Source organism: Trifolium pratense, linkage group LG4 (genome assembly GCF_020283565.1).
Source record: "Trifolium pratense cultivar HEN17-A07 linkage group LG4, ARS_RC_1.1, whole genome shotgun sequence".
NCBI classification, from domain to species: Eukaryota; Viridiplantae; Streptophyta; class Magnoliopsida; order Fabales; family Fabaceae; genus Trifolium; species Trifolium pratense.
In genome coordinates, this window is record NC_060062.1 from 28206883 (window position 1) to 28225188 (window position 18306).

Below are 18306 nucleotides of genomic sequence, written 5' to 3' on the forward strand. Positions count from 1 at the left end.
GCTTAAGCGTGGTTTGTATTACGGAGAATGTCGCATTCTCGTATTTAAACGCTGCTTGTATGCTCGCACGGTGGAGGCTTAAGCGTTGTTTGTGTTACGGAGAAAGGACAAAAACGTCACCCGTTTTGTGAAAAGGGTTTTACTTTTACTGCGCGCGTGGGCAGAGAAAAGGTTTGAGTGTGTTGTGTTGATTTTAGGAGTTTTAATGAAAACGTCCGAGAATGAGGATAATCCGAGTCACGAGCCATACGTCAGGGCCTCGAATTATCCGGGGAAGAAAGCCATACGTCAGACTAACCCCTTTTCACTCCAATTATGCTTAAGTTCTTTTATTTGATTTAAGAAAATCAAAAGGAAAGATAAAGCGGATGATGAAGTGTTTTAATGTTTTTTAGCGTTGGGGAATGAGAATGATTCAAGTCACGAGCCATACGTCAGGGTCTCGAATCATTCGGGGAGAGAAAGCCATACGTCAGACTAACCCTTTTTCATTCCAATTATGATTTGATTTGATAAGTTTAAGCAAGATAAACAAAAAAACAAGCCAAGCAGACATAATATAACAATAAACATATGCATGGACTAAAGCTTTTGTCAACCGGTCAATTTTGCTCAATCGTGATTGTTTAGGAAAAAAATAAGAATGAGAATAATTCGAGTCACGAGCCATACGTCAGGGTCTCGAATTATTCGGGGAAGAAAGCCATACGTCAGACTAACCCTTTTACATTCCATTTATTTTAGTTACGGGGTTTTTCAAGAAATAAGCACTTATTTAAATAGGCACTTAAAAATGGACAAAAACGCCACTAGGGTGCAAAACTGGGTCTGGGGGTGAAGCAATAGTAATCTGCAACACCAAAGCCCAGCCCAGTTCGTCAAAAAAACAAACAGAACAAAAATGATTCAGAGTATCATCAGGATCAGGGTGCACGATAGGCTTCACAGATCTAGGCCTTCTGATTCATCAGACGGCTTGGATTTTAAAATAATCAAACAGATCTCAGCCTTTCACCAGATCCAACAGACCTGTTTTAAACTTGGGAGGGAGCCAATGACGTGCTGACACGTCATCGTCTTCAACCTCCCCTCCTTCTTCTTCACGTGAAAGCAACAACAAGAAGCCATGAAAGCTTCATCGAAGCTCACGGCTTCAACAACAACATCATCAATTTTCGACCAAAAAATAAAAGTTTATATACCTTTTCACTCGAAATCTTTCGTAGATTATGAATATGAACTTAGATTTTTCAAAAGATGTTTGTATCTCAAAAAAAGTTCGAAACTTTAAAACCCAAAAAACTTTAAAATTCACATTTGTACGAATTAAACAAAATCAAGGATTGTAAAAGCTTCAGTAGGTGTTCATGAGTATAAAACGTTTAGAATCTTACTGGTTTAGAGCTCTGTTTTGGTGGGTTATCACCTACTCTTTTCTTTGCTATTTTTGAACCTTGTGTAAGCTTTTGTTGATGGTTTTTCTTCGTTTTTCTTGTGGTTTCAAGCTTAGGGAGTTGTTTGGAGTGATTTGGGTGAAGAAAGTTGAAGGTTGGAGGTGGTTTTAATGGATTTCGAATTTTTGGAAAAGTGATGAAAAGATGAGTTTTTTTTGGTTTTTCTCTTCTCTGTTCTCCTCCAAAATCGCCTCCTTTTGTTCTTAATTCTGCTCTCAATTTATAGAGAGTGTTACTGAGCTCTCATGTCCAGTGGATAAAATGGAGTTTGGATTTTCTATTGTTTTGGCACAAAATGTGGTTTTGGCAGGGATCAAAAGGGAATGGAGTGACTGCACTTTTGCTTTGAGTGTATTCATGGGGAAGACTGGACTTATTTTGGGAAAAAATCATGAAAAGAAGAAGCTGAAAATAAGGGATGAAGGAGGCGCAGCAGCAACAACAGTGTTGTTGTTTTTTCTCTTCTTTTTTTAATTTTTGATTATAATAATAATAATAGAAAATAAGTGAAAAATAGAAAAATAATTGAAAAATAAAAAAAAAATAATTGTAAAAAGAGGGTAGGACAAAATTAGGGTATGACAAGATGGTATGAGTAAAATTGAACTAAAAAATGATAAGCTATAAACTCACTTGTTACTTGACATAACATTTGAAAAATAAGTTATAAACTAATAAAACAAGTTTTAAACTCTTTTTGAAAAACTATTACCAAACTGATTTTTTTTAACTAAATGAGCTTATAAGCTATAAACTAGCTTATAAAACTTCCTAAACAGAGCCATTGTGAATGTGACTGTGTATTTGGTTCTACTTACAATGATGTGATAATTGTCACATTATCTACACACACAAAAAAGTGAAACCAAACATTCACTAATTTACATCATTGTTCGGATTTTTGGGATGTCCGTCACACTTAAAAAAGCAATTTTGCTTAAAAGAAAAGCTAAAGCATATTCACAGTGTATGAGGGGGCAAAAGAAAGTTTTGTATTCGAAGGATCCTTTTGCAAGATGATCAAATTTAATTCCAATATATATATATCAACAATTAATATTAAGCCTAATCAAACAGTAGTAATCAAAGCATTGAAGAAACTGATTAATTTTCATCAAAGTAGAAATCGATGTCTCCAAATTCCAGTGCTAAACTTTGAAACACCAGCAAAGCATCTGCATTATCATCAGATTCTATAACTTTACTCGGTTCTTGTTTGGGATATTCTTTGTTTTATACTTAGGCTTTGTGTTAGTACTTTCACTTCATCAGGATCAGAATTCACAAGAACTACATCATTATTAAGGGTTGTGTTGCATGTGTGAATGCCAATGTAAGTAATTTCATACATATCAGGATTATCTTGTGTCTTTTGCACTTGTTTTGTTGCTAAGCAACCTTGATCTTTCTTAAATTTGCACCTCAAGTAACTCCTGTAAAATATTAATATTGGATCCTCATTAAACCGGTGTAATTAGCTCAATTCATAAAATCTTAATATATCACGGATGAATACTAATAAAAATAAGCCACTAGGTTTGATCTAGTGATGAAGGGTTTGACTAGTAATAGTATACTAGAGGTTCTGATTTCGATATTCGGCTTCATTGTAAATTAAAAAAAGATAGATACTAAATAAAACAGTCAGAATACAGAGCAAGAGTACCAGACAGTCAGAATACAGAGCAAGAGTACCAGAAATACAAATACTGAAAAACTAAGAAAAAAGATTTACAAAAAAAACATTAAAAAAAAAACTCTAAAAAGCAACAAACCATCAAAACTGCTCAAAGCAGCCAACAAAAAAAAAAAAAAGGGAAAATACCAACAAAGAGCGGACACCTCAAGAGATACTACTCAATAGGAACCATAAGTATCTAGACACCACATAATTGATCGAACAACTAACAATCTTGAGGTGTCCGTTGATTTGGTCTAATTTTAAAATGATATAAAAAACAATACAACATTAAGAAATTCATGAATTTAAAAATGTAGTTAATTTTGGGTGAGAAAAAATCATGACTTACTTCTGTCAAAAAAAAAAAATGACTTACTTTACTATATTATATTTAATACAGAGAAATTATATATAAAATATTACGAAAACATTAATAAACAATTAGGGCTCTGCCATGAAAAACAACACATTGACAATTCATTGATATTATAAAATGAAATATAAAGTATAATATATTTTTGTTGTTAAAAAGATTTACATTGAATGAATGTGTCAAATATACATGAACCTCTTTAAAATTTACATGTTTAATATTAAAAACGAGTTTTATAATAATTAAAAATAAAAAAGCAAAATAATATTTTATTAAAATTTATTAAAAATAGTAAAATTCATCGTTAATTATAATGTTATGTTAATTATTGTCTTTGACAGACCTGAATCATGGTTCTCCAACTTCTTAACCTTTAGTTCAACTACTTTAATCAATTGAGATATTTATCCTACCCCTAATCGGATTTCATATTGTATTAGAAAAAAAAAACAAAAAAACTTATATTCTGAAGAAGGAAAAGTAACTTTTTCAAAATAGAACTTAAAATAGGATCGTCTCTTTTGCCTAGGCTTATGCCTGGACCGCCTAAGTTGGGTTGTTAGGGTTGTTACTGGTCCTACTACAACTGTCAGTTTAATATCTTTTTTGAGAGTCTTGTGAATTGTGATGCAGCTAAATTAGGTATATATATATATATCCTTCATATTTAGTTATTTTACACTAAAAAATTAAAGGTTAGTTAAGTAACTTTTATTAAATGTTGTACACTCATTTATTAATTTACACCCAAATAATTATAAATATAAGCAATCTAAGTAAACAACCTAGGAAATCAAACAATCCAAACACAATTCCTTTAGACATAAACAAAGACAAACAAAACATTTTTGTTTTTTACCGATAGTCAAACTTTTTTTTTATAATAATCAAACTTGTTTAATTATAGTATATAAAAAAGCATCGAAGCAACATTTGGTTAATTAAAAAAAAATGTAGCGTTTTTTTTTTGACGAAGCTGGAGCATGTATAGTGAAAAAATGGAATTCATGTTATAGTGAAAATCTGGATCATATATATTGAAAATCTAATCACTTTACGTGAATTAAAAAAAAATCCGGAGCATATAGTGAAAAAATCTGGAGCGTGAAAAAATAAATTAAGTGTACTTCACATAAATCAATGGCTTTAATTAATCCATCAACTTGAATATTCAGACTTTTTTTTTTAACTTGAATAAAAGATGAATTTGGATTGTATATGTTTTCTCAAGTTGTCTTTTTTTTTATTTCCTAGGTTGTCTTGTGTTTATTATGATTGTATATATTTATAATTGTTTGGGTGTAAAGGATTTTGCTAACATACACCCACTTGTTTTTTAGAAGGTGTCTATTAGCAAGTCATAATTAAAAAGTGGTAACATACACCTTGAGGTGCATGTTGCTAAAACACTCCTTCTAAAAAATAAGTGGGTGTACGTTAGCAACTCCTATAAGCATTTGCTAGAATACACCCACTAATTTTTTAGAAGGTGTGTTTTAGCAACTAATAACTAAAAAGTGATTAAATACACCCTAAGGTGTACGTTGCTAATGCACACCTTCATATACATTTCTTTTTTTTGGTAAGTTATATACATTTCTTTTTACATAAAAAATACAAGAAAACTAAATTAAGATAAAATGAAGGCATAATTAGTAAAATGGTCCCTTAAAGACATTTTTGGTTTCAGATTGGTCTCTTAAAGAAAAAAAGGTTCAAATAGGTCCCTTAAAGAAAAAAAGTCCGAATAGGTCCCTTAAAGACATCTTTGTTAATCAGTTTGGTCCTATTTAGACCTCTTTTTATGGACCAAACTGATTAACGGAGATGTCTTTAAGGGACCTATTCGGACTTTTTTTTCTTTAAGGGACCTATTTGGACCTTTTTTCTTTAAGCGACCAATCTGAAACCAAAAATATCTTTAAGGGACCATTTTACTAATTAAGCCTAAAATGAAATATTACCTGGGGAACTCAGAATTCATTATTTCCTTCTGTCCATACTTTCTCCATGAATGATTATCATCAATAGTCGAGGAAACTATGCTCCATGTCTCTTCATTCTTCCTGTAGGAATTAAACCATTATCAATTTATGATGCCCTATTCCTATATGCATTTCACCATTAACAATTTTAAATATTTTTGGTTGTGATTAGGTTGTAAAAGCTCCAAAGTCCACTCCTCTCTCTCTCTGAACCCTATTATGAGAAAAAACTTATTTTTTAAATTAGTTAAATAAAATGATGTATATAATTTATATTATGTATCATATATATTAATTATTAAATAAATTTAAAAGCTAGATTTTTTTTATGAGTAAAAACTGGAGGACTAATACATGACTTGAAAGTACTCTAATAACAATCAATCAGCTAGGTAAGTATACTATTAGCCAATCACTCTGTCTTAAAATAAATGACACAATTAATCAGTTTATGTTTTTTTGTTTTTTGACGAGTTTATGTTTGTCAATATAAAACTTTGATTATTAATATCTTTAGTTATCTATAATTAAAAATTGTTTATTTTAAAATATTTTATAGAGACAAATCAAACATCTGTTTTTTACACGACAAATTAAACATCTTATATACTAACATTTACGATTATATATTAATCATATAAAAAAATATCTTTAAAATAGATTAGGTGAATAGTATAGTCACTAATCAAATTAAGTCATTTATTTTATAACAGGGAGAATAAAATGTTACATAAGTTTAGATCTGTAATTCTAACTTTTCATCACTGATCAGCGAGCATAAGTTTTATTGTTGAACTCTTTAAAAATAAGTCAGGAACTTGAATTGGATTGCTGTTAGTAGACATTGATATTGATGTTATTCAAATTGATTACTCCTTAAATCAGATACAAAAGTTTTTTTTTTTTTTTTTTATAAAAAAAAGTCTTTAAAAAATGCTTAAAGCCTAGGTGATCCTAAAGTCTTTGGTTATTAAATTTTTAAAAACTAAATAAATAAATATGGTTGTATTTTCTCTAAACCAAATACTATCCGTACGTCCGTGCAAACCCCAATTCATGAAAGGAATTATTTAAGCAGAAAGAAAATTAATTAATTAATATTAACCTTCTTTTGTAGCAACCTCTACCACCCTTAGCAGGCAATGAACTCTTCTTAATCCCACTAGACGGTGGATGATTACCGGAGACAACAACCGGCAACCCATTTTCTCCGGAATGTAGAAGATTCAGTAAATCATCACAACCAGCTGGTTGAGAGATAATAGAAAGAGCCTCGGTGAAAGATCTGAGCACATTTGCAGCAAGTTTATAGGATGAGAGAGAGCCACCACCAAAGGGATAATTCTTTTGATTTTGGAGAAGAAATTTGAGTTTGGTTGCAGCTTCTTGTCCCTTAATAAGCTCATTGATTACCACCTTATATTTCACACTTTTGGAGATATTATTATCCATTTTCTGTATGTGGCTAAAGATTTGTTTGGTTTTCTTTGGAAGTTCAACCTTTTAAGGGTCGCTTTTGATTTTGTAAGGAAAAATACTAGAAGTGAGGAAGGAGAAATACTTGTATGGTCTTGGTCTCATTTGGTCACACACACATAACAAAACATACATATTATTTAATTATTTTTTCTTTGTACCTTTTTCTCAATTTTGTGAGTGTGACCAAATTGTGACCAAATATTAATGGTTCATGCAAGTATTTCTCAGAAGTGAGTAGGTGTGTCTGGTTATGTGGAATGCATGAACATAAGTGGTTCAATGTGCCTTTCTATAGGGTAGGATGACGTTTGACTGTGATGCAAGGATGACATAGTTGTTGTGTACTTTTCATGAAAAAAAAAAAACTACTCCAGTTCTTCTATTTTTTTACTCCCTCCGACCTTATATTAAAAAAGAAAGTTTACTTTTTAGATTTATAGAATGTTTGATGCATTTGGTCAAAATTAAGAGCATCTAAACATTAAGGTTAGATAGACATCCCAACTAAATTGATACACTTAAATATTCTTATCATATATTCATATCTCATATTATTAAAAATAAAAATAGAAAAAAAATAAATTAGATTTCTATTTAGTGATTAACTGATCAAATAAAGTTAAAAGGCTAATTAGATTTCTATTTAGAAATTAATTAATTAATTGGATATGAGCTAAATATGAGTGGATGTCAAGATGACCCATTTCGGAATAATGGGAACCCTAATTGGCCATCACACTATATATAGGCTATGGTCCCCAATATACCGGACACATCGCATATTGACTCTTCTCCCCATCTGAAGAGTTCTAAAGGTGTAACAGCCCGGACCCCTTTTCTACGTATTTAGTAGGCAATCCCGGCTGTCACCTCACGATCTTCTCCACCCTCCTCTCTAGTGGAGTTTTTGCCTTCCGTGGGAATCGAACCACGTACCCAGGGGTTCAAATACGTGTTCAATCCATTCCCACTACCAATTGAGCTACGTAGCCCAATTGGTAGTGGGAATGGATTGAACACGTATTTGAACCCCAGGGTACGTGGTTCGATTCCAACGGAAGGCAAAAACTCCACTAGAGAGGGGGGTGGAGAAGATCGTGAGGTGACAGCCGGGATTGCCTACTAAATACGTAGAAAAGGGGCCCGGGCTGTTACAAAAAAAGACGCCTTTTTTTGTAACAGCCCCCGGCACTACAAGAAAACATAATATTACTGACCAAACTTATTGAGGGTTTTTAGCCCTCAGTAATGCATTTGTGGGTTATTGAAGGCTCCCAGCCGTCAGTAATGCTTCTTGAGGAACGAAAAAATTCAAAACGGTAATATTAAGCATTAGTGACGGTGTCAGGCCGTCAGTAATGCACCATCAATTATGACGGTGCCAGGCCGTCAGTAATTAAAGAGAACGTTAGACATTTATGACGGTCCTGGGCCGCCAGTAATGCAGACAGGCATTACGACGGTGTCAGGCCGTCAGTAATTAAAAGACGTTAGGCATTTATGACGGTCCAAGGCCGCCAGTAATGCACATTTGAATTTGAAATTCCAACGGTCTTGTATATTACTCTTATATATATTCCTCTTCAACAAATCTATTACACCTTCACTTCATTTTTACATTTCCATTCTCTCTCTAAATTTTCTCTAACTTCTCTCTTAAATTTCATACTTTCAACTTAATATCCATACAAAAAGTGGTAAGTGTTTGTGTTTTACTTTTACGAATTTAAAATTTTTGCTTTGTTATTTAAATGTATATGTTCTAATATTTGTTGTTTACCATTTTTAATAGCAAGTCTTATTCTCGTGGTCGTCGGAGGTTGTGGGTTAGGAGCGGAGTTCGTGGGCTAGGAGCGCGCCAAGTAAGAATCTACTCGGCACCCAAGTAAGTAACGTAATTTTAATTTATAATACTTAGTGATAGTTTTTTTTTACCGTATGCTTAGTAATAGTTATTATTTAGTATTTTGTAATTTGTTACTAATATTTTCTTATCACTATGTATAAAAATTATTGTTTTTGAAAAAAAAAATAAAACAAATATATTTAAATTTGATTATTTCGAAAAAAGTAAAAAAAAATTAAAAAAAGTTTTTGTTTTTTAAAAAAAACAGTATATTAATATTCTTTTTTTTAAAACCGAAATTTTTAAAAAATTCTTTTTTAAAAAGATAAATTTTAACAGTTTGTGTATTTTTAAAAAGAAAAAGTTAAAATTTTTGCTTTGTTATTTAAATGTATATGTTCTAATATTTGTTGTTTACCATTTTTATTAGCAAATTCTCGTGGTCATCGGAGGTCGTGGGTTAGGAGCGGAGTTTGTGGTTAGGAGCGCGCCAAGTAAGACTCTACCCGGCACCCAAGTAATGTAATTTTAATTTATAATACTTAGTGATAGTTTTTTTTTACCGTATACTTAGTAATAGTTATTAATTAGTACTTGGTAATTTGTTACTAACATTTTATTATTACTATGTATAAAAATTATTGTTTTTGTAAAAAAAAAAAAGTATATTTAAATTTGAAAATTTCGAAAACAGTAAATATTTTTTTAAAAAAGAAATTATTTATTTTTTTCAAAAAAATAGTATTTTGTGAAATAATAATCCATAAAAGAAAAATATTAAATTTTAAAAAATATAATATATATGTTAAAAGTCGGTAGTTTTGTCAACTAAAAAACTTAGTATTTTAAAATATTAAAAATAAACCATAAACTTAGTATTTTAAAATATTAAAAAACTTAGTATTTTAGATTTAATAAACCATAAACTTTAAAAATAAAATGTTAAAAGTTTATAATTTGCGTCAAAAAATAAAAATAAAAAGTTAGTATTCTTTGAAATCATAAAACACAACGATAAATATATGTTATTGTTGAGTAGACATATATATATGTCCAAAATACTTTTAAAAAATAAAGTAATAAATTTAATACATTGATCTAATTATATATTAATTAAACTACGCAGATATGGATTTTACCAATCGTAATTGGATGTACGATAGACATAATCCTGGAAAGAGGGGCCGGGTTAAAGAGGAATTTAAAATAGGGGTCGAAATGTTTATCAATACAGTAAAATATAAAGACATTGTGATACGTGAAGGGGGAATTAGATGTTCGTGTGTACTTTGTCGATGTACAAGAATACGTAGCGAAGATGAAATTAGGTCTCATTTATATAAAAAGGGATTCCAACCTAATTATTGGGTTTGGTCAAGTCATGGCGAGGGATGTTCCACGATTGTTCCCGTGAATCAAAATCGTGCTTCAAGCAGTGTTTTTCAGCCCGTTGTTGTTCCCGAATATTATCATCAGCATTATGATCCGTTTAATGAGATGGACAATATGATAACTAATGCCCTTGAGTTTAATACGCCGATTTATGTGCCAAATGATGTCGACTACCCTGCTGATGATGAATATGACGCTGATGTTAACGTCGAGCGACCAAATGAGGAAGCCCAGCGATTTTTTGATCTTTTGAAAGAGACAAATACACCGTTGTGTGAAGGCTCTCGAGACTCAAAGTTAACGGTGTGTATTAGACTTTTGGGTATCAAGTCTGAATGTCTTGTTTCAGAATACACCATGGACTTGATAACGAAACTGATGTTGGATATAACAATAGACCGCCCTCTTGATTTGCCAAAAAATTATTACGAAGCAAGACAATTGGTTGCAAAGTTAGGACTCGGAGCGAAGAGAATTGACTGTTGTGTTAACGGGTGTATGTTGTACTATAGCAACGAATTTGGTGTAGCTAACGGTGCATTACTTGAATGTAAATTTTGTCAAGAACCAAGATATCGTGTAACAAGAAATTCACGGTCAGTCAGAAGGAAGCCAATCCCAAGAAAGGCGATGTTCTATTTACCCATAATACCAAGGTTGCAAAGGTTGTATGCATCGATGCAAACTGCTAGTAAAATGACATGGCATCGTGAAAACTATGAAAGGAGAAAAATGTCAGGTGAGTTGCGACATCCTTCTGATGGAATGGCTTGGAAGCATTTTGATCAAGTTTATCCCGAATTTGCTTCGGAGCCACGGAATGTCCGACTTGGGTTATGCTCAGATGGATTTACACCAAATACTCAAGTATCAGCCACTCCATATTCATGTTGGCCTGTTCTGGTTACCCCGTACAATCTTCCTCCTGATATGTGCATGTCAAAACCTTACATGTTTTTAGCCGCTGTAATACCAGGCCCATCTAGTCCAACTGTTGGTATTGATATCTATTTACAACCTTTGATTGATGATTTGAAGAGATTGTGGAACGGTGTTGCGACGTATGATATCAATCAAAAACGAAATTTCAATATGAGAGGAGCTTTGATGTGGACCATTAATGATTTTCCTGCATATGGGATGTTGTCTGGATGGGGGACACATGGTAAACTAGGATGTCCTATTTGCATGATGGACACCAAAGAGTTTTGGTTACACAACGGTGGGAAGGCTACTTGGTTTGACTGTCATCGTCGGTTCTTGCCTACTGATCAGTCAATTTTTCAAGAATTTGTGTTCGACAACGCTAAGAGAGGCTGATCTCATCAAGATGGAAAATGACATTCCACTGATCTTGTGTAAGTTGGAGAGAATATTTCCTCCTGCCTTGTTTGATTCTATGGAGCATGTTGTGGTGCATCTTGCATATGAGGCTAGACTTGGTGGGCCGGTTCAATATAGATGGATGTACCCGTTCGAAAGGTTCATGGGTTATGCAAAACGTGCCGTGAAAAACAAAGTTAGGGTCGAAGGCTCAATTTGTGCAACATACTTACACCGCGAAACAATTTACTTTTGTTCGCATTACTTCAAAGACACGTTGTCATCAAGCCATATTCGCAATGAAACTGAAACATCTCGGCCTGTGAGAATTCACCCATTAAACATGTCAATATTCAGCTTGCCTGGTCGTAATGGTGGTGGTGAGAAAGTGTTGTATCCTGGTGATAAAGTTCTATATTCGGCGCATGTTCACTTGCTGATTAATTGCAATGAAGTCGAGCCCTATTTATAGTGAGTATTTTTAATTAATTAATAAATAATTATTTATTCCAATTAAGTTCGCTTATAACTAACAATATTTAATAACTTAGGATGTTTTTAACACAACATACTTCTGCTCAAATCAATTCTCGATTTCCAGCATGGTTCAAAGAATACATGTACCAACAAACACCCGCAACTCGTATCATACAACACTTGAGAAACTTATCTGATGGCCCAAAGTCAATCGTTAAGCAATGACACACCTACTTTGTCAATGATTACAGATTTGAGACACACAGTTGGAGTGAAGGAAAAACAACAGTAAACAGTGGAGTGTGTATGAAAGGTATGACTGAAAATGGTGAAGGAGATTTGTACGGTGTCATTGAGAACATATTTGAATTCGAATACAATTACCTTGATTACAAGAAAACAGTCGTGTTGTTTTACTGTAAATGGTTTGATCCTTCAAATAGAGGTACCATATATGATTCAAAGACTAATACCGTGGACATAAAAATGAACAAACATTATCCATTGTATGATCCGTTTGCTATGGCTCATAACGTCAGACAAGTTCACTATGTCCCTTATCCATCGACTACAAGGGATAAGCGAGGTTGGTGTGCCGCAATAACATCAAAACCAAGGGGTCTGATTGAAAAAAATGAGATAGATGAACGTGAAGATGAACCATATCAGGAAGATGAGATGTCCAATGTTGATGATGTCATTGCAGTTGAAACTTTTAATCAACTTTGTGTACAAGAAGAAGCCGAAGAAGTACCTTCTGATGGTGATGTTGATGAAGAGGACATCGAAGCTAATGGTGATGATGAAGGCAGTGATGATGAAGATGTATCAGATTGGGATGACAATTAATTTTATAATATAGTTACCCGCGTTGTAATAATATTAATCGTTGTACTTGAATATTTGTTTTTGGTTGCATTTGTTTATCGTTTAATGATGATGAATTATAAAACAATATATATATATATATATATATATATATATATATATATATATATATATATATATATATATATATATATATATATATATATATATATATATATATATATATATATATATATATATGTCATGTATTTCTTAATTAATTATATATATATATATATATATATATATATATATATATATATATATATTTGTCATGTATTTCTTAATTATATAAAATATATTTGTCATATATTTCTTTATTATAGATGAATCCAGATGAAGAAAATTTCGATGATGACAATGTCGATGATGACATTGATGATATTCCACCACCACCGGGTGTCGGACGCGGAGGACGCGGACGCGGGGGACGTAGACGTGCTTTACCCCGTCGCGTTGTTCGGAATCGATACTTGGAGGGTATGCCAAAGTCTCGAACTGTAGATGGTGTGGAAGAGGAGTACGACTCCTACGACGACGATGATGACCACGAGGACGAGGAAATTGCCGATATTGCACTTCTAGTTCCTCAAAATGAATTGTTGGTTGACCGGTATGGTAGACCCATCATCATGCCATATACCACCACAGAGTAAGTTAATTATTATTAAGAATTTGTGTTTAATAAATTAATTGGATATATATGATTATTATTCTTAACTAATATATATATATATATATTGTTTTAATTCATTTTTGTGCAGTTTGCAACCCCAAAATGCGGCGACGAAGACAATCAATTATGCATTGAAATCCAAATTCCAAGCTCCATATCTCAACTGGACGGAGGTCAAGGCAGATGAGCGTGGATATCAACAATTTTGGAATGGCTTCAGGGTACGTTTTTATTTATAATTACTTTTTTATCCAATCAATTTTGTTACTAAACATATATTTACTAATTTATTAATAATTTTTCTTTATTTTTCGTAGTCACAAGTAACTTGGCTAAATCACCACACAGCGGCTATTGAGGCTATATTCAACAAAAAAAGCCACCAAGCGTCTGTCGACCTTACTTTTTGAAGCGCGGAAAAAGGTTAAAAAGGATCCTTCAAAACCACCACTTTGGCTCGCTGGTAATTCATACCCTATGTTGTGCCTCAGATGGGAAGAGGAAGAGTATAAGGCAAAGTGTATAAAGAACAAAAACAACATAAATACTGATGAAGCCAATCGTGCGTGCGTACACTCTGGAGGGTCGAAATCTGCCGAAACGCTTCGTCTTGAGTTCATTCAACAATTTGGTCGTCCACCCACCTTTATGGAAATGAATGACCTGATGCACAAGTATGCAGATTCCGGTGAATGGACGGGGGCAAGGGCGCAAGAAGTTTCGGTAAGTATTTATATATATTATTTATTATTTATTTCTTATAACATTATTTTTTAAACATTATAATTATATTTAAACATTATAATTAATTAATTATAATTATTTTTTCATTTATTGTAGAGGTTGACGCAAATTTGGGCTGAAGAATATAATGCCAGCCAACTACGACTACCACCTCATAGGCGAGATAATGAGGAGGTTCGTCGAAACAAGATGTCGTTGGATTTTGTTAAGAATGCTGGTGGTGCGAATCGAGGTCGCAAATTCGCTGCTGGGTGTACATCTTCTTTATATGAAAGTGACCCAACTGGTTTGAGAGATGTCACTTACACATCTTCATCTAGATCTAGTATGAGTACAGGACGCTCTCGGTCAGCTCAAAGAGAGTAAACCGATGATGAGTATCTAGCGCGAATGAGGGCCACATATCGAGAAGAATTCTGCGAAGAGTACGAAGCAACATTTGATCAGCGGGTAGAAAATAATCAACATTTGATTGGCGGAACCGGTAGAAATAATCAACAAACTGCTTTCACCGAATATCATCGACAGAGATCATCAAATCCATATCAACAAAACTTCATAATCCCACATGACAACCCCAATCAACCCCAAGACAACTTCTTCCCGAATCAAGCCAACTTTGATCTCAATCAAGCCCCAAACTTCGTTCATAGGCCTGTGGCACGACCTCCGCGAACGACACTCCCCCCATTCAGAATAAATGAGGGAGGTAGAGGCCAAGGCCAAGGAAGGCCGCGTAAGCCAACATACAGTGGCAAGGGGAAGCGACCACTAGATCAGCCGCCTGACCGAGCTTGATGTGTAATTTTAATTATCTGTTGTTGATTTAATTATTTGTATAACATAACGACAATTTATTATGTTTAATTGTTTTCTTTTTGTGATGGTATGTTTAATTATGCTAGCTTGTAATGACAATATTATTGTTATGTTTAATTATGCTTATGTTAAGTATTTATATTATGCTTTTAATTAAATTTTAATATTTTTTTGTAAAAATAAAATTATATTTAATATTTTTTAATTATTTATTATGCAGTATATTTTTTTAAAAAAATTAAATTATTAAAACTAGAATTTTTAAAAAATAATTTAATGATTTAATTATTTAAAAATCAATATTATTAATATTGATTTTTAAATTATTAAATTATTTTTTTAAAATAATTGTGCATTACCGACGGCTGCAGGCCGCCAGGAATTCACCCTCGAATTCCGTTATTGGCGGTTGCAGGCCGTCATAAATGTTTGTCCTGTTTGTGCAGACCGTTGAGCATTATTGGCTGCTCCAGGCCGTCAGTAACGTTATTGACGGTCCTGGGCCGTCAGTAACCATTACTGGCGAGACAAATGCTGAGGGTCCTTGGCCGTCAGTAATGCATGTATTTTGGACGAAAATTGTGCATTACTGAGGGCTTTTGGCCGCCAGTAAATGCAAGTTTTCTTGTAGTGCGGGCTCCATCTTGGCGATCCCGGTGCTTTACCTCACGACCTTGTCCACCCCCCTTTCTAGTGGAGTTTTTGCCTTCCTTGGGAATCGAACCATGTACTCTGGGGTTCAAGTACATGTTCAATCCATTCCCACTACCAATTGATAAATCAACATGTCGTAGATCCTGTTTTATATACATGCTCATATGTTTATTAAGCTTCCGCACTAAAGTAAGATTATGGATTTAATCTTTATTGTTGAGCATGATTTATATGATTAATTGTTAAATTAATTCCAACATATACTATTACACCTAGGGTATAATAGTAATTTCCTTTTTATTTAGGGTGGGTCATGGCCCAACCATGCCACCCTTAACTCCGCTACTGGCGGGAAAAACTCACCTTGTGTGTTTCACAGGTTTTCTGACGAAGATTAGTCATCGCTAACGACAGTGGAAAATTTGTACCAATATCATGGTAACCGAAAAAAAAACCAGGCAATAAATAGATCCGCTACTAATAGACTATGGGATTAATGTCTTTTGGTGCATTAAATGCATAGCGCCACTAAGATAGGCATAATCCTAAATTAAATATAAAGGCACATATACATGATTTTAAAAAATTAAATTATAAAAGAATTGATTAATAATAATTAATGTGACATTATCATTATCTTTAAATTTTTATCTTTAATGTGTGTGCCCAAATATTATTGATTTGGGGTTGTGCCTAGGATGAGGCCGTTTGTTATAGCTTATTTTAGAAAAAATTATTTTTTTTATAAAAATAATCACTTTTAATTGTTTTGCGTCTGTTTGTTACAGATTTTTAAAATAATCAGAAGCTAAAAATAATCAGAAAATAGCTAAAAATGAGAAGCTACTAAGAATAGCTTATAAAATAATAGATATTTTTTTAGAGGAGAGAGAAAAGAAATGTTAAAAGGAGAAAATTGTTTGTAATTAAAAAAATCACTTTTATAAGTTGTATCCAAACAAACTAAAGATTATTTTATTTAAAAAAAGTGATTTTTATTATAATAAACAAACACAAAGTAAATTCAACTTTTCTAAAAATCTTTAAATTCTAATCTCTAAATTATTTTAGATCAAAATCACTATTTTTTTAATTCGTAACAAACGTACTCATTAATAGATTAGTAAGGTGGAAATCAACATGTGTTCGAGAGATCACGAAGCAAATTTTATAAACGTGCAAAACATTGATTAGTATCTTTCTAGTTTTTTTTTTTTTTTTGACAATAACAAAATGATATTCATTCATTCAAATTGATAGATTACATCAAATACAACCACATAATCAACATCGCTAAAAACGTAAAGGATGAATCTGCGAACAAAACTCACAACATCCGAGTTAATAGCATACAACGGCAAAATGCCTACAACAAATAATATGATAAAGTTAAAGTCACCGAAGTATCCATGCCTCCGGATCTGCAGCGTTGAAGCCCAAATCATTGGTTGAATCTGTAATTGACTGAAGCCGATCTTTTCAATAGAAATCAAATGAACACCGCACAATACGGGACAACAAAAACGTCGCACAAGACGACGAACAACACAACGCCGCACTCAGATGGCGAAATCACAGAAAAGAAAACACAAAAGAAAACTTGATCAATGTGAAGATCACTTATTTAAATAAAGAAGAAAAAGATAAACAATTATGAGGGGTGATTTTGGGTCAAAAATTGACCCTAAAACCACCCCTCCTTGATAGATCAAGAAGAAAAAAAACTAGGTTAAGGTGGGGGCGGCGGCTATGAAAAAAGGAGAAGAAAAAGGAGAAGTTATACAATCATTTTAAAAAGTAGAATAATTATATTCAAGATTTTTATCTTTCTAGTTTGTTACTATGAAAAAAGGATAATCATATACTCCCTCCCTCCGTTCCAAATTATAAGAAAAAAAATTCAATTTATTTGTCCCAAATTATTTCTACTTATTTTCGTAAAATTAAATGCAAATTGCATTTAATTTTCTCTCTCCACTTTCATCAATAAACAATAACCAATGAAAATTATTTGTACATCTTTCTATGAAACTTATTTCAAGAAAAATACAAAAAGATATACTCAAAATTATTATGTTTTAGTTTTTCTTAATAAGTGTAATTTTAAATTTTTCCCTTATAATTTGGTATGGAGAGCGTAGGTTATTGCAAGCAATAAAGTGAGTTGTGAAATTGGGACTCGAGAATATTATTTTTGAATTAGATGTCAAAGTGGTACTCCCTCCGTACCACAATATATGTCAACTTTGAGAAAAAATGTGTACCACAATATATGTCGCTTTATATTACCAATGAAGTATTTAATGCTATTTTTCCTATCATGTAAAAGACACTTTAGTTTTGAGCGCGATTGAACAAATTTGTAAAATGTGATGACTTTTATCATATCTCCCACTCTCTTTCCCGTTAATAATCCATAAAAATTTAAAATCATTTACATGAATTTTATAAAGAATTAACACTCCGAGGTAAAAAGACACTTTTATCATATCTCTCACTCTCTTTCCCGTCAATAAAAAATTATTTAGATAAATTT

At 32.6% G+C, this 18306-nt stretch overlaps 2 protein-coding genes and 1 pseudogene across 3 annotated transcripts; 2 read left to right on the forward strand and 1 right to left on the reverse strand.

The window, feature by feature from the left end:
• Window positions 1-2271: 2271 nt before the first annotated feature.
• LOC123920177 lies at window positions 2272-7142 on the reverse strand (annotated as a pseudogene).
• A 1516-nt stretch (window positions 7143-8658) lies between these two features.
• On the forward strand, window positions 8659-14075 carry LOC123920179. Of its 2 annotated transcripts, XM_045972368.1 has the most exons (6): window positions 8659-8669; window positions 8765-8857; window positions 9249-9335; window positions 13204-13529; window positions 13642-13774; window positions 13871-14075. In XM_045972368.1, the coding sequence occupies exons 4-6, from the start codon at window positions 13204-13206 to the stop codon at window positions 13961-13963; spliced, it is 552 nt and encodes a 183-aa protein (XP_045828324.1). In that variant the 5' UTR covers window positions 8659-8669; window positions 8765-8857; window positions 9249-9335; the 3' UTR covers window positions 13964-14075. The 2 variants fall into 2 exon arrangements, with proteins under 2 accessions (XP_045828324.1, XP_045828323.1); XM_045972367.1 differs by lacking the exon at window positions 8659-8669 and having other exon boundaries at window positions 8682-8857.
• An 83-nt stretch (window positions 14076-14158) lies between these two features.
• On the forward strand, window positions 14159-14680 carry LOC123920180. Its single transcript, XM_045972369.1, has 2 exons — window positions 14159-14276; window positions 14394-14680. The coding sequence occupies exons 1-2, from the start codon at window positions 14202-14204 to the stop codon at window positions 14661-14663; spliced, it is 345 nt and encodes a 114-aa protein (XP_045828325.1). The 5' UTR covers window positions 14159-14201; the 3' UTR covers window positions 14664-14680.
• The last annotated feature ends 3626 nt before the right edge of the window (window positions 14681-18306 follow it).